Source organism: Cynoglossus semilaevis, chromosome 11 (genome assembly GCF_000523025.1).
Source record: "Cynoglossus semilaevis isolate Cse_v1.0 chromosome 11, Cse_v1.0, whole genome shotgun sequence".
Classification (NCBI taxonomy): Eukaryota; Metazoa; Chordata; class Actinopteri; order Pleuronectiformes; family Cynoglossidae; genus Cynoglossus; species Cynoglossus semilaevis.
Window position 1 is genome coordinate 1,088,929 of NC_024317.1, and position 14,312 is coordinate 1,103,240.

At 43.4% G+C, this 14,312-nt stretch overlaps 2 protein-coding genes across 2 annotated transcripts in view; both read right to left on the reverse strand.

Annotated features, from left to right (window-relative positions):
- Nucleotides 1-2,633, reverse strand: part of gnat1 (guanine nucleotide binding protein (G protein), alpha transducing activity polypeptide 1) — a 4,053-nt gene extending 1,420 nt beyond the window's left edge. The window contains 6 exon segments of the mRNA XM_025060168.1: nt 65-303; nt 381-509; nt 604-761; nt 835-976; nt 1,069-1,111; nt 1,811-2,633. Coding sequence (XP_024915936.1) covers nt 65-303; nt 381-509; nt 604-761; nt 835-976; nt 1,069-1,111; nt 1,811-1,916 — 817 coding nt within the window. The 5' untranslated portion in view covers nt 1,917-2,633.
- A 683-nt stretch (nt 2,634-3,316) lies between these two features.
- Nucleotides 3,317-14,312, reverse strand: part of LOC103385726 (semaphorin-3F) — a 38,203-nt gene continuing 27,207 nt past the window's right edge. Inside the window, exons 7-18 of the mRNA XM_025060037.1 lie at nt 13,927-14,066; nt 13,227-13,341; nt 9,834-9,903; nt 9,213-9,357; nt 8,902-9,124; nt 8,308-8,396; nt 8,167-8,208; nt 7,822-7,979; nt 6,440-6,446; nt 5,932-6,004; nt 5,667-5,800; nt 3,317-5,503 (exon numbers count right to left, since the gene is read on the reverse strand). Of these exons, the coding sequence (XP_024915805.1) occupies nt 5,075-5,503; nt 5,667-5,800; nt 5,932-6,004; nt 6,440-6,446; nt 7,822-7,979; nt 8,167-8,208; nt 8,308-8,396; nt 8,902-9,124; nt 9,213-9,357; nt 9,834-9,903; nt 13,227-13,341; nt 13,927-14,066 (1,625 nt within the window). The 3' untranslated portion in view covers nt 3,317-5,074. The remainder of the gene's footprint in view (nt 5,504-5,666; nt 5,801-5,931; nt 6,005-6,439; nt 6,447-7,821; nt 7,980-8,166; nt 8,209-8,307; nt 8,397-8,901; nt 9,125-9,212; nt 9,358-9,833; nt 9,904-13,226; nt 13,342-13,926; nt 14,067-14,312) is intronic.

Sequence of the window (14,312 nt, forward strand, 5' to 3'; positions counted from 1 at the left end):
TGCTGTCTATGACCTTTGACCCCTGTGATTTGTCTCCGTCCAACGTTTGTAGTTAAGTTTTAACTAGGATTAAGTCGGTTTGTAAAAACGGAGAAAACTTTTTTTTTTGTTCATTTGAAAGTCATTCACTTCAGTTTCAGACAAAAGTTCACGTCCGGTCACGTGTTTCATACCACTTCATCGTCCTCCACCAGCACCATGTCGTAGGCGCTCAGGGCAGCGATGAAGATGATGCAGGTGACGCCTTCAAAACAGTGGATCCACTTCTTTCTTTCTGACCTTTGACCTCCCACATCGAACATTCTACGGGGAAACAGAGACGTCGTTCAGTCCTGGTCGTAAGAGTCGACTTTTCGACGGTATTTCCTGAACAGACGTACCTGAAATTCAGATCTTTTAGACCAAACTGGGTCTCGATGATACCCGTCGTCTTCACCCTGGACCGCAGGACGTCCTGTTCGGTGGGTACGTAGCCAGGCTGGATCAGTCGCTCCAAGTCGTTCAGGTAGCTTAATGAGAAAAAAAAATCCATGGAATTTAAGATAAAACCAAACTCAAACCAAACCAAACTCAGTCTTTGCTTCAGTCGGAGCGACTTCTTACTATCCAGCGGAGTCGTTGAGCTGATACTCCGAGGCTCTGTCGAAGCAGGCCTGAATCCCTGTGTCTTTCCACAGACGCAAAATAATGTCGGACAGCTCTTTGGGCATCGTGCCTTCCTCGATGGTGTCTGCGATGTGCATCAGTTTCCTGGCATCGTCCTGTAACAGGAAGTTTGGGTCAAGTCACTGATGTTTGTTTCTTATTGTTCTTATTCGTTTCATTGTTATTAACCTGTTGGTCGGAGTGGCCGAAGTTGATATTGAGCGTGCTCATGGCCTTCACGATGGCCATCATGGACTGCAGAGTGTTGCTGTAGATGATGATGATGAACTCCAGGCATTCTTCCCGTGAGTAACCGTCCTGGTGGATAATTCTGGGGTGAAAAAGAACCGTGACGTCAGGGTGAGGACGTTCAAAGGAGGAGAAACATTTAAAGATTTTAAAAGAAAAAACAAAGGTTCGTACTTCATCTGTTTGACAATCGTGCTCTTTCCTGATTCTCCAGCACCTGCGTGACCAAGACGGGACATACGTTAGTACATTTTCATGTATAATATGAGCCAGAAATCAGAGAAATGACGAGACGACAGACGACAACACAAACATAACATTCCTGAAATACTTTCTCTTAAATACATGCAGTATTATAACAACCTGAAGGCTTTCACTTCTCAGGTGTTTAAAAAAAAAAATCTAATTAATTAATTTGTTTTTTTTTGTTCTTTGGCTTTTATGTTGTAGAACATATATTTTTAGAGATTACTATGGTTGAATTTTACACCATTTTTTATATATAACAGTATTTTTTTTAATGATTTTTTTGGAACAGTGTTGACTTGAATTGTTTATTTTTATATTTTTTTAGCTCTGGTCTGGACAGTTCGGTTTCCGTGTCCTTCAGAGTTAAGCTCTCTGCACTGAAGGTTCTGTTATTTGAGGATTAACAGAGGATCAGGATTGAGTGATTAATAATGTCTTAGAGATGAACCGACAACTCTCTCTGTTCAGCTTCTGCCTCAGTTACATTTTAAACATTGGTTCAAAGATTTTTATCCTAATAAACCACCTGACAATGTTGTTAAATAAAACATAAAAGAAGCAACAAGTGAACAGCAAATACATAGGCTTAAATTGACGAATCTGGTCGTCAATTTAAGCCTTGACGACCAGATTCAAATCCCGACCCCACGACCTTCCGCGTCTTTACCTAACAGCAGCAGCTTCACCGTTCTGGAGTCCTTGTCGGCGTCCTCCTTCAGCTTCTTCTCCAGCTCTCTGGAGTGTTTCTCCTCGGCGCTCGCCCCAGCCCCCATCCTACTGCTCCTTCCTCAGGCCCCTCTCCTCCAACGCCAAGGGTCAAATGGAAGTAGGTCCTCGATGACGACTGGTGTCCCCCGACCTGGGTGCTGTCCACTGCCTCCGACGAGCACTGGAGGACGTCAGGAGTATTTTCTTCTCTTAGGAAAGGATTTCAGGCGTCTTCTGTCCACCTGACCGGAGACGACCAATCACGGACAAGGACAGCGGAGTTTTAGGGGCAGAGGTGTGAGGAGAACACACCTCGGGGTAGGAGGGATCCAAGAGTTTGCTGTGGTCAGCGGAAGATGAACGTCGGCTCAACTGCTAATCTCCGTATTCTGCTCTGAAGACGAGAGACGCTGCTTCTGTCCTGTGGCTTCTGTCCTACGTGTGTCCAATCACACACCATGTAATAATTCAGTCTGTGGGTCACATGACCCACAGACTGATGTGGATCTACATGCAGACTGTTGAGCTACATAGGCGAGGTGGGCGATAAGAACATCATCAGCGTACAGTATCATGGGGTCAGACGTCCACGTCCCAGTCTGAACTAGAAGACTGGGACGTGGACATTTGAGAAGATCTGCTGTGAAGAATTTAACAGGCTTTACAGTTTCACCCGCCAGATCTTATTGACCTCAATCTGGAGCTGGTTACAGATCCTAATCCAATCACGCTCAATGATGTCCACGTGCACACACACACACACACACACACACACACACACACACACACAGCCTGGATGTCACATTGTGTGTCCCGCTGTGCTAACCTGTATTATCTTTGCTGTTGAACATCTTAGTTTTGTTAAAAAAAAAAAAAAAAAGTTTTGCAACCGTGTCTTCAGAAGTAACGATTAAAACTGTAGACAAAGAAAATGATCATTTTATCATTAAAATGTGAACTCAGTGAAACAACGTTAAATTGTATTTTTTTTTTTTTTGACATAACGTAAATAAAGAAAAAGAGTCAAATGTTCTGGTCATACATTTTTAAAGTCCCGTCACCAGTGCAGATCCCCAGTCTGTGCTTTTCACCTTTGACCTTTGCTCAAAATGTGATGACAAGTGCATGCAACATGAAGTGCTTCCCCATCAAACACCAGTTCTGCTCAGACTTTCACAAACCTCTGGGTTCCTGCCCTTCAACGCTCAGACTCATCGAGGCCTGTGATTGGAGAAAGATTTCAGAGACGTCACTCACGGGTCACATGGTGGATAAAGTTGTTTTTTTTTAAAACACATGGTAATGATTAGTAACATTATAATTACTGAAATGCCACAATATCATTTTTGGAAATTAACTGTGAAAATAAAAGTTCCCTTCCTGACCACCAGGGCACCGCTGCAAATACGCACACACTTAAAATAAGGCTGACCGTTGTGTGTCTGTCAAACACAGAAAGCACATGTTATTATAAAATATAGAGCTTTAATTTATTAGTCCGCAACATTGATGAGGAAGAGAAAAGTAACTTTTTACAAGTCATCGTTAAAACATCGACTGTGCGTTACATCGTACATCACGCTGACTGAATGCCTCGGAGAAAGAAAAAAAAACTGACCAATAAAGAAAAAAAATAGATGCATTGTGTGAAATAAAAACTAATTTGTGTCGCACATTTGTAAGAAAAAGGAGAGAAGGAGAGAACGGGAGAGAGAATCTTTTTAAATCACCATCGAACCCTTTTTTACACCGTCTGAATTTCACACTCTTCTAAAACGCGTGAACACAGATTTTTGCACCGATAGTATTTTCATAATCCCACACTGAGAAAGACATTCACTGACATCCACGTTAAAGTAGCATTTTTAGACAAACACCTGTTACATACGCTGTACATGCCATGCACAAGGACCAGCACCTGCTGAGGACTGGGCTCTCAGGCTCCTCTTCAGGCGCGGCAGAAGAAAGCTTGATGGTGGTGGTACACTGAGAGGTCCGCTGGCCTGGGTTTGGTGACTGTGAACACTGTCAACACTGCACGGTCCCACACAGTTAACGCAACAAACTGGACGAGAGTTAACAGGGAGTTTGTCACGACGCTGACTGAACCGAGTGTCGACCGGTGAATTTGGCCAGACAGGATTTCCGTCTGTCGTTCGGCAGAGAAGTGGCAGGAATGGAAGCTTCACCTCAACTGATCCTTTAGCAAAGTAAATGAACGACCTACGACGATAATCCCACGACAACTTTTTTTTTTTTCTTTTTCACCAAGTGTCACAAACTGACAGTAGCTGCCTGCTGGAACTAGGGGGCGGCGTTAGTCTGGTCAGAGCCTGTGTCGTCGCAAGATTCTTCCTCCCAGTGGAAGGACAGGGTATCGCAGCGATCGCGCCGGTTCAGGATACACGACACTCAGATGTGATATTCACAGATGAACAAAAACGAACACTTGGCAGCAACTGATGTTGGAAGAATCCGGGTCGAACGATGAAGTTTTCCTACAGGAGGCGGGGTCGGACGGCAGAGGAAGAGGTCTGCCCCCGAAAACCCCCCGCCCCTCATTCACAAATACAGTGCATCAGTTGCAGTCTGTGGGCAAACATGTCCCAGGAATTGCACCGTCAACAGCTCCCATCCTGCAGCGCAGGACAAACGTGTGGTTTTGGTGAAAGAAACAGGAAGTTTGAGACGGTCCATGAAGTCCTGACTTCCTCTTTCAGCTTAGACACCGAACACTGCCTGCAGTCATGTGATCCAACGTGGTCACGGTCTGTGAACACCGTCCTCGTCCATGTGTGGATGGATCCCCAGTCTTGGAATTTGGTTGTCACGTCTCCAAACATCAAACGTAAAGACGTCTCGGACCGAACGCCACATCGTTATAAAGAAATGTCACTAACGATAACAATAATAATAATAATAATAATAACAACAATATTTGCACAGATTGACCTATTCACAAAAAACATGTTTTCTAGATACGTACAAAGAATTACTTTTTACAACCTACAATAAATATTGTGATTTTTCAACAGTTACAGAGAGAGAGTTCTGATGCTGTGGCTCTGGGTCGCTGTGCTTCTCGTGTTCATCATGAAGGTGTTGATGTTTCTAGGACTCGTCTGCGGTCTTCTTCACTACATGGATGGCAGCAGTGACGAGGAGGTTGTGAGAACAGGTAGACAAGATGTTTGAGGATGACAGTACGGGCGCGTCCGGCTCCTCATGTCTCAGCCGGAGTCGTGGGCTCGTCGTGATGCCGGCGGTTGCGCGGCTTCTTCTGCTCCTTCAGCTCCTTCAGACTTTTAGCTTTGCCGTCCGGAAAGGTGCCGTCCCCGATCTGCCAGTAGTCCTGGCAGTACTGGTTGATCAGACCCATCTCCGGCTGGCTCAGGATGGTCAGCAGGTCCTTGTACTGGCCGGCGCTCGGAGTCCAGGCGCTGGACTGGAGGGGGGGCAGGGCCGGGTTACCCGTCCCCACCAACACGTTGTTGACCGTGCGGCTGGAAAGGACCACGAGCTGCAGTTTGACCAGCGTGTGTTTGAAGTTCTTCTCCGTGGACGTGCACTGGTAGATGCCGCCGTCGGAGGACTGAAGGGAGCGGATCAGGAGACCCTGGTCGGTTTTCAAGATCCGACCTTCAGATCGAATCTAGAAAGAAAAAAGTACAAAAGTACAACACTAACGATGACAAAACTGTTCAAAGAACACGTTCCCGAGGAGGAGGTGAAGGAGGAGGAGGAGGAGGAGGAGGAGGAGGAGGAGGAGAAGGAGGAGGCGAAGGAGGTGAAGGAGGAGGAGGAGCTCCACTCACCTCCTTTCTCCTGTCGCTGTTCTCCTTCTGCAGGTGCCACTTCAGAGACATGTGAGGAGACCGGGCCTGGCACTCCAGAAACGTAGTACTTCCCTCTACTCCGTACTGAATCGTCTCCAGTGTATTCTTGTTCGCTACAGAAATGAAAAAAACATTCAAAGTTTTGTAAAAGTAACAGATAAAAAAATAAAACTCTTTGATTTTACCACAGGATATTTGGTTGTTGGTCAACTGTGTGTGGACAGCGTGCAGTACCGACACTCACCATTGGAGTTATAACCTCTGCACTGGCGGATGGGGTTGCCGTACTTGACATCCTGACGACGGCTCCGTCTAAAGTTTTCATAAGAACAAGTCGACGATTAAACGTCTGATGAGTCGAGTCAATCACAACGACATATTTTCCGAGATGAAAAGTTATGTGATGTATTGATACGTTTGTTGACTACTGTATGTATGACATATATTTTCCGAGATGAAAATGTGATGTATTGATACGTTTGTTGACTAATAGAATCAAGAATCAACGTCCAATCAGTGGTGATTTTACTACTGTAGAAAAGACTATAATAAAAACCCGATGCCTGGGTTTCATCAAATGAAGTGAGACTTAAAAATAGTTTTGGTGAAAATTCGGCTGTTTATGAAGGTGTACTCCACTAGATGGCAGCATTGCAGCTCGTTTTATTAATCTATTTTAATAAACAATCATCAATTGATATCAGAATCGGAAAGTATTTGGACAGCGTTGGATATCGGCAGAAAGTTAATATCGGACATCTCGTCTCTTCAACAAGAACTTCATGACTGAACCTCCATACGACAGAAAAATCACATAAATATAAACATCTGACAACTACACACCAACGAACCCACAGCGGTGAGTCTGTAATCTGAAGTACGTCTGTGAACACAATCCTAATCCTCACCTCTTCTGTGATGCTGAGTATCTGGAGCAGGATTTTCCGTCCCAGGCGCAGTACGGGTCTCTGGCCAGACAGCAGTCGGCGCACGCCTCTCCATACACATCACAGCGATGCAGCGCCAAGTGGGTCACGCCCAGGACGGAGCCAACGTAGAGTTGTTGCTGCAAAAAAAAAGAAAAATAGAATTAATTTGTCGTCATATTTTTAATTAGATTAGGTTTTTATTTTTCAGTTCAGTTCAGAATATAATGTGACAAACGTCTTCTTACTCTCTTGGATGAGATCTTCATGGTGGTGATGGCGGTTGGCACCTGAAGTGATAAGAAAAAAAAGGAAAATAAAAATCATGTATTTAATTAAACAAACAAACAAACAAACAAACAAAGAAGAGAAGAGGGTGGAGAGAGGACTGACCCTGAAGACCTCCACCTCCTCCAGCACCAGCTCCTCCGTCTGTAAATCATCTCTGGGCAGAACGATCACCTTCTGGACGGTCCCTCGATCTGCAGGGGCCAAAACAGAACCGACTTCGTTCATAATGATTAAAACATGGTAATAATCACAAAATAATAATCTGACGAACAGACGACGATGATGAATTAAATCAATGTTAACCATTAGTTAATCATTAGTTAACCACTGGTTAACACTGGTAATTATCAAGTTTGTTTTAGGACTTAAATATTAGAGACATTTATGACACAACAACTGCAACATACAGTTATGTCCCATTATATTCATTCCATTATAATAATAATAATAATATCACCTAAGGACTACAGTAAATACAAAGATAACAACACAGGATTAAAAAACAATAAAACATTAAAACATTAAGAACAAGTTAAAATACAACAGTGAAATATCAGATGGAGAACTTTAACTTTAAACAGACGAGTTTTAAGTGCAGACTTGATATATAAGTATTCTATTATACTTCATCATATCCTCTGATATTATACTACATCCTACTGCGTGGCAGTACTCTCCAGCCGTGACCCCACTGACCTGTCCCCAGGAACAGAACCTCGTAGCTCCCGTCAGCAGCCGTCACTTGGTCCACAGCGATGGTGGTGAACTCTCGTCTCTTCAACAAGAACTTCGTGACTGAACCTCGATACGACAGAAAAATCACATAAATATAAACATCTGACAACTACACACCAACGAACCCACAGCGGTGAGTCTGTAATCTGAAGTACGTCTGTGAACACAATCCTAATCCTCACCTCTTCTGTGATGCTGAGTATCTGGAGCAGGATTTTCCGTCCCAGGCGCAGTACGGGTCTCTGGCCAGACAGCAGTCGGCGCACGCCTCTCCATACACATCACAGCGATGCAGCGCCAAGTGGGTCACGCCCAGGACCGAGCCAACGTAGAGTTGTTGCTGCAAAAAAAAAAGAAAAAAAAGAAAAATAGAATTCAATATTCGTCATATTTGTAAAAAGTCCAGGTTTTTATTTTTCAGTTCAGTTCAGAGAAAAATAGAATTAATTTGTCGTCATATTTTTAATTAGATTAGGTTTTTATTTTTCAGTTCAGTTCAGAATATAATGTGACAAACGTCTTCTTACTCTCTTGGAGGAGATCTTCATGGTGGTGATGGCGGTTGGCACCTGAAGTGATAAGAAAAAAAAGGAAAATAAAAATCATGTATTTAATTAAACAAACAAACAAACAAACAAAGAAGAGAAGAGGGTGGAGAGAATTAAGACCCTGAAGACCTCCACCTCCTCCAGCACCAGCTCCTCCGTCTGTAAATCATCTCTGGGCAGAACGATCACCTTCTGGACGGTCCCTCGATCTGCAGGGGCCAAAACAGAACCGACTTCGTTCATAATGATTAAAACATGGTAATAATCACAAAATAATAATCTGACGAACAGACGACGATGATGAATTAAATCAATGTTAACCATTAGTTAATCATTAGTTAACCACTGGTTAACACTGGTAATTATCAAGTTTGTTTTAGGACTTAAATATTAGAGACATTTATGACACAACAACTGCAACATACAGTTATGTCCCATTATATTCATTCCATTATAGTAATAATAATAATGTCACCTAAGGACTACAGTAAATACAAAGACAACAACACAGGATTAAAAAACAATAAAACATTAAAACATTAAGAACAAGTTAAAATACAACAGTGAAATATCAGATGGAGAACTTTAACTTTAAACAGACGAGTTTTAAGTGCAGACTTGATATATAAGTATTCTATTATACTTCATCATATCCTCTGATATTATACTACATCCTACTGCGTGGCAGTACTCTCCAGCCGTGACCCCACTGACCTGTCCCCAGGAACAGAACCTCGTAGCTCCCGTCAGCAGCCGTCACTTGGTCCACAGCGATGGTGGTGAACTCATAGTCCACGTTAGTTCTGACCACCAGAGGGCGCTTGTGCACCGGGTATATAGGGTTGGACATGGTGGGGTGGTTTCTCATGAAGTTGATCACTTCATCAGGGTAGTCCTTGGTGGACTTCATGTTGGGGGTGAACGTCCCCCCGGGACACTGAGGACACAACACGGACCTCAACTTTAAAGACTGACATTTGGTTTGGTTTTTGTTGTTTTTAACATGTTTTACTGTTTGAACTCACAGTTCCAGGTCGTGGGTACGGGATCTTTCCAGTGTACGCCACCCACTGGTAGTTGGGTCCTTCTTTGTGGGCGAAAGGTCCGTTGAAGACCATACGGATGTCGGCCATGGAGTAGACGCAGACTGCTGAGCCTTTAAAGACGGCTCTGTGGGGGGAGGGGGGGGTGAACACACACACAGAGAGAGACGGTGGATATCAACACATCAACTCTCTCCTCAGATAATTACTACGGCTGCTGGATTCTACCGCCTTCCCACTCGGTCGGCCTCCGACAGGAACACGCTGAAACATCGTGATGCGCATGCGCACACACACACACACACACACACACACACACACACACACACACTCTCAGAGCGACTCCAGTGGAGTGGAGCCGTCTGACACACAAAAACGCTGACACACAAAAACACCCACGTACTGCAGAGAAGCTCTGGCTGCTGTGTTAGCTGCGTTAGCATCACATGTTTCCATCAGTGGGAGTTTGATTCAAGTATTAAAACCAACACGTGTGTGGACACATCTGCTGACCTCCATGAATCTGAGTCTGTCTCTAACACATCATTCTCATCATCACCTTTTTGACCCCTGACCCCTCCCTCCTGACCCCCCCGTCCTTACCCCGACACTGAGAAGACTCCGTAGATGACAGGGTTCCTGGTGTCCTGGGTCGGCTGGATGTACACGTCCCCTGATGAAGAGAGTACACGTGGTCAGGATTCACAGTAATGGAAGTATCTAGGTGAATATTTCCTGATACACATCCTCAGTACTGTAGTACTGCGGTACTGAGGTTTGACTTCCTGTTGGGAATGTTTTGAAAATCTTTTTTGCAGATTTTTATCCCATACATTTTTATAGTACAGAGTACTACTATAGTACTGTGTACTCTGAACCCCAACACTAACATTTTAACCCCGTTGTGGAAACATCATTTCAACAGTTTTTTGTTTTTAATTCTGAAGTCATTAATGTTTAACAAATACATTTTTCCAGTAAAGAAGTTCATTAACTAAAGTACTAACTACTACTTTACTGTAGGAACTGAATCAACTAGTTGTGGAAATAGGAATAGAATTCTTGCTATTATTATTATGACATATGTATATACTGACAAGAATGGACAGGATCAGGAATGAGGTCATTAGAGGGACAACACAGACAGAAAAACATTTCCAAAAAAAAATCTATCAAAAAAATTTTTCAAGAAAAAATAAAAAATTTCAGAAAAAAAATTTTTCAAGAAAAAATTTTTTCAAAAACAATTTTTCAAGAAAATTTTTTTTCAAAAAAAATTTTTTTTGAAAAACTTTTTTCTTGAAAATTTTTCAAAAAAATTTTTTTTCGAAATTTTTTTTTCGAAAATTTTTCTTGAAAATTTTTTTTTCAAAAAATATTTTATGCAACTCCTGAAAAAAAGGGACAAAGCCGAAAGAAAAAGAAGATGTATATACTTACACATATACAAACATATATAAATATATATGTATATTTATACATACATATATGTACATATATGCATGTATTAGTAACTTTTAGTCGTACACTTTTAGGAGTACACAACTCAAAAAAAAAGTTTCTTTTCTTTTTACGACAGATGTTGTTACATTAATTGTGTGAAACGGTTGAGGGGAAAAAGACAAAAAAGCTAAATCACATTAATTGCCCCGTGGGTGAAGGCTGGGGTAATAAAATAAGAGAAGACAAGAGCTCAGACCAGAAAGGCAGATGTTAGTGATGGATTTTGGTGTTTTGACACACGGAGTCTCTGTGTGTCCTGTGAGAGACAGCGTCTCATAAAGTGAAACCATACCACTGCAGTCAGGAACATCTGATCTCCATCTAATGGAGGTCACATGATCCAGTGTTGTAACAGTGGAGGCATCTGTGGAGCCTGTGTCTGTTCTGAGGACTTCATCAGAGGAAAAACAACAACCAGAGAGAGAGAGTTCAGTTGGAATAACGACTGCAGTGATTACCAACAGGGAACGTCTGGAAAAAATCCCATTTACCATAAAAATCTGTGGAATTCTATATCCTCCGTCGGGATTTTAATGTCAACCACTTTAACACATTTATTTCTCAGATGTAAAAAAAAAAAAAAGAAAAACTGTAAAGACGCCAAGTCTCTGTAACGGCTGAGGTTAAATGTTTCTACGAGCGCCGCCGTCATTCTACAGCGTGGAATACAAACGACGAGTTTTTTAATTTCTGACTTTGGAAAGGTTTTGAAAAGAGCAGTGACAGGTGACGGCTGCACATCAGAAAAAAAAACAAAACAAAAAACATCAAACTCAGACACGGCGCGAGCTGAGTCCAGTCCGACGGAGACAGGAGCGGCGCTCGGCGTCCCGCTCTGATTGCTGGAAACACAGAGAGCGAGGATAAACACGGCGCTGCGAGGAAACTACAGACGGTAGACGGTGCTTTTTTACCCAGCGTGCCTCTGGGAAATGAGTCCTGATTGTATGGGATTATCTCTGTAATACCCCGTCTGTCTGAGGGAAGTGCAGCTGAAGGATGTTGTTGAAAATGTCCACTCCACGGAATGATTACAGGGACGGCAGACAAAAGCAAACGACAAAAACGTCCACTTCTTTGTAAAAGCATGAAAGGCTTTTGGTGGATTTGTCTACAGTTAAAAAATAACTCCAAGAAAAAAAAAACCTATAATTACATCTGAAAAAGGCAGTAAAAGTTTACTGCCAACGCTTTATTCCTGTTCCTGTTCGACCAACATTTTCCCTGGTTTGTCTTCAAAACGTTTTTTTTTTTAATCCACAGAATGTTTTTGTGTTCGACTGAACTCTGCGACAGGATCAGACTGAACTCCAATTCCTTCCAATGCCGCTAGAGGGCACTCTAGGCTTGTGCACCTGTATCTGCTACTCATGTACCACTGGAAATTGACGTTTGTTATTTTCACAGTGACAGCCACTAGAGGGCACTGGAGCGACTTATACTCTGTAAAACACCGTAGTCTTTTTATAGGAAACGACCAGTCCTGGCTGTGATTGGCCGATCATGAGGGAAGCGCACACACAGTGAGGTGTTTCCTTGGACTGAACATGACGACGACCTCCAGTGTCCTCAGCGTCCACCACTGGACCACTGGACGGCCGACCACTGAGACCAGTTCTGCTGTTCAAAAATAATGGTTGGGAATAAAATCCAGGAATCAAAGGAAAACCAGGGTCAGAATCCAGGAGGACGGCGTCCAGAAGCTCCGCCTTGGCTCCGCAGCAGGTTCTAACGGCCAAAGACATTTCATCTTCAGACGAACTCTGGGAAATTCACCAACGATTTCCTTGGGATCGATAAAGTATTAATAATCCTGAATGGGAATTTAGGGGAAAAACCTGTTCTGTTTGTTAAACTAAACTGACAAACTGGACGCAAACTGGACGCAAAAGGAGTCGATTGGTCGACCGCGGCCAACTGGTCTGTTCGCAGATGACGTTTTCAAATGTTGTTCATAAACGGCTTCAGACTGAAAATGAATACGTTTTCATTTCACAGGAGCAAATCAGGATTTAAATAATGTCTCAATTCCACGAGGGTGGTCCTCGAGTCCGTCCTCGAGACAGACTGGTCTGTAGGACCACGACTGTAGACTGACACGTTCTACAGTCGTGACTAAAATTCTACCAAATTTGTAATTTTATATGTTTTTCCACATTTATAATTCCATCATTTTGATTGGTCATCGGCTTAAACACACACAGCTGTTTCCTCTCTCTCTCTCTCTCTCTAGCTTAAACACACACAGCTGTTTCCTGTCTCTCTCTCTCTCTCTCTCTCTCTTCCAGCGTCAAAATGACAAAAATGTTTCTTATCTAGATCAACCACGAATAATCGTGATTAATGCTGCGCTCTCCTGTGGATAATCAGATTAAACCTGTGATCATCCGAGAGCTCTCATTGGTTCGTTGGATTATAGCAGTGTATCGGAGCGCTGACGGACAGGTCAGGACGAAGAGAAAAAAAAAAAAAGAAAGTTAAATTTACACTCACTGAGTTCATCGAAGTGCGTCTCCATGCCATCGGTCCCTGGAACCGAGCAGATGAGCCGCGCCTTCAGGAATGTGCTCCACTTGTTGACCAGACAGCAGTGTCCACCGTCATCGTTCTGTACACACACACACACACACACACACACACACACACAGAGTCATTAGGCCTTCTGAACATGCCGAGCGTTGAACCAGCAGCTGTTCCACACAGCTGTCAGCCACAGTGTGTTGCTGAGGCCGTCACCGTGCCTCTGAGGTCAGCCAGCGTCGACCACGGAGGTAGACTCTCAGAGCTTGGGAAAATGATTCACGAGCTGGAAGCTCTGTGGGTGTGAGAGCCACAAAAAAAAAAAAAAAAAAATTTGGAACTGTCCAATCATTTTATTCACTGGTTTCTTCCATATTTTCGTCAACATTTGTGACATTTTTTTTTTTCCACTTAATCCTGAAAGGTTTACGGCGCCATCTGGTAACATTCGGCGGTAACATCTTCCTCGTCAAAGTTGTGCTCAAAATACATTTACAAGTGCGACGCAACATGAACGGGTTTATTTTAAGATCCCCAGGCACAGCGCCCTCTAGGGACCACTTCTTGTTTAAACACTGGAGGAAACTGGTAACTCGACCAGCAGGTCATAATAACTGGTCAACGGTGGTGATGATGCCCAACATGAGGTTCGCCGACTGCCGGGACGACTCACCAGGCAGATCCGTCCGATCCTGGACTGGGTCATCGGACTCTGGCCCATCTCCGAGGCTTTTTCGCGGAAGAAGAAGTAGAGCTTGTCGTCGTTCTTCTCGTTGCTGTCAGGGATGAGGTGAGCGTGGATGAAGGTGGGATCTGAAGGAGAGAAGGTCAAACGGAGGTCATCACCTCACAGCCTGGAATAACTGGGAATAACTGGGAATAAAACTGGGAATACGACTGAGGACATGAAGGTTTGGGTTTGAAAAAAAAAAATTCTACAGAAAATCCTCCGTCTGGTTTTTCCTAGTAACAGAGCTGACGATGACATCACATCCTGACTGCAGTACTGGGTCATTGCTGGACATGCTACACACAGTGACTCCCCCCTCACCCTCACTC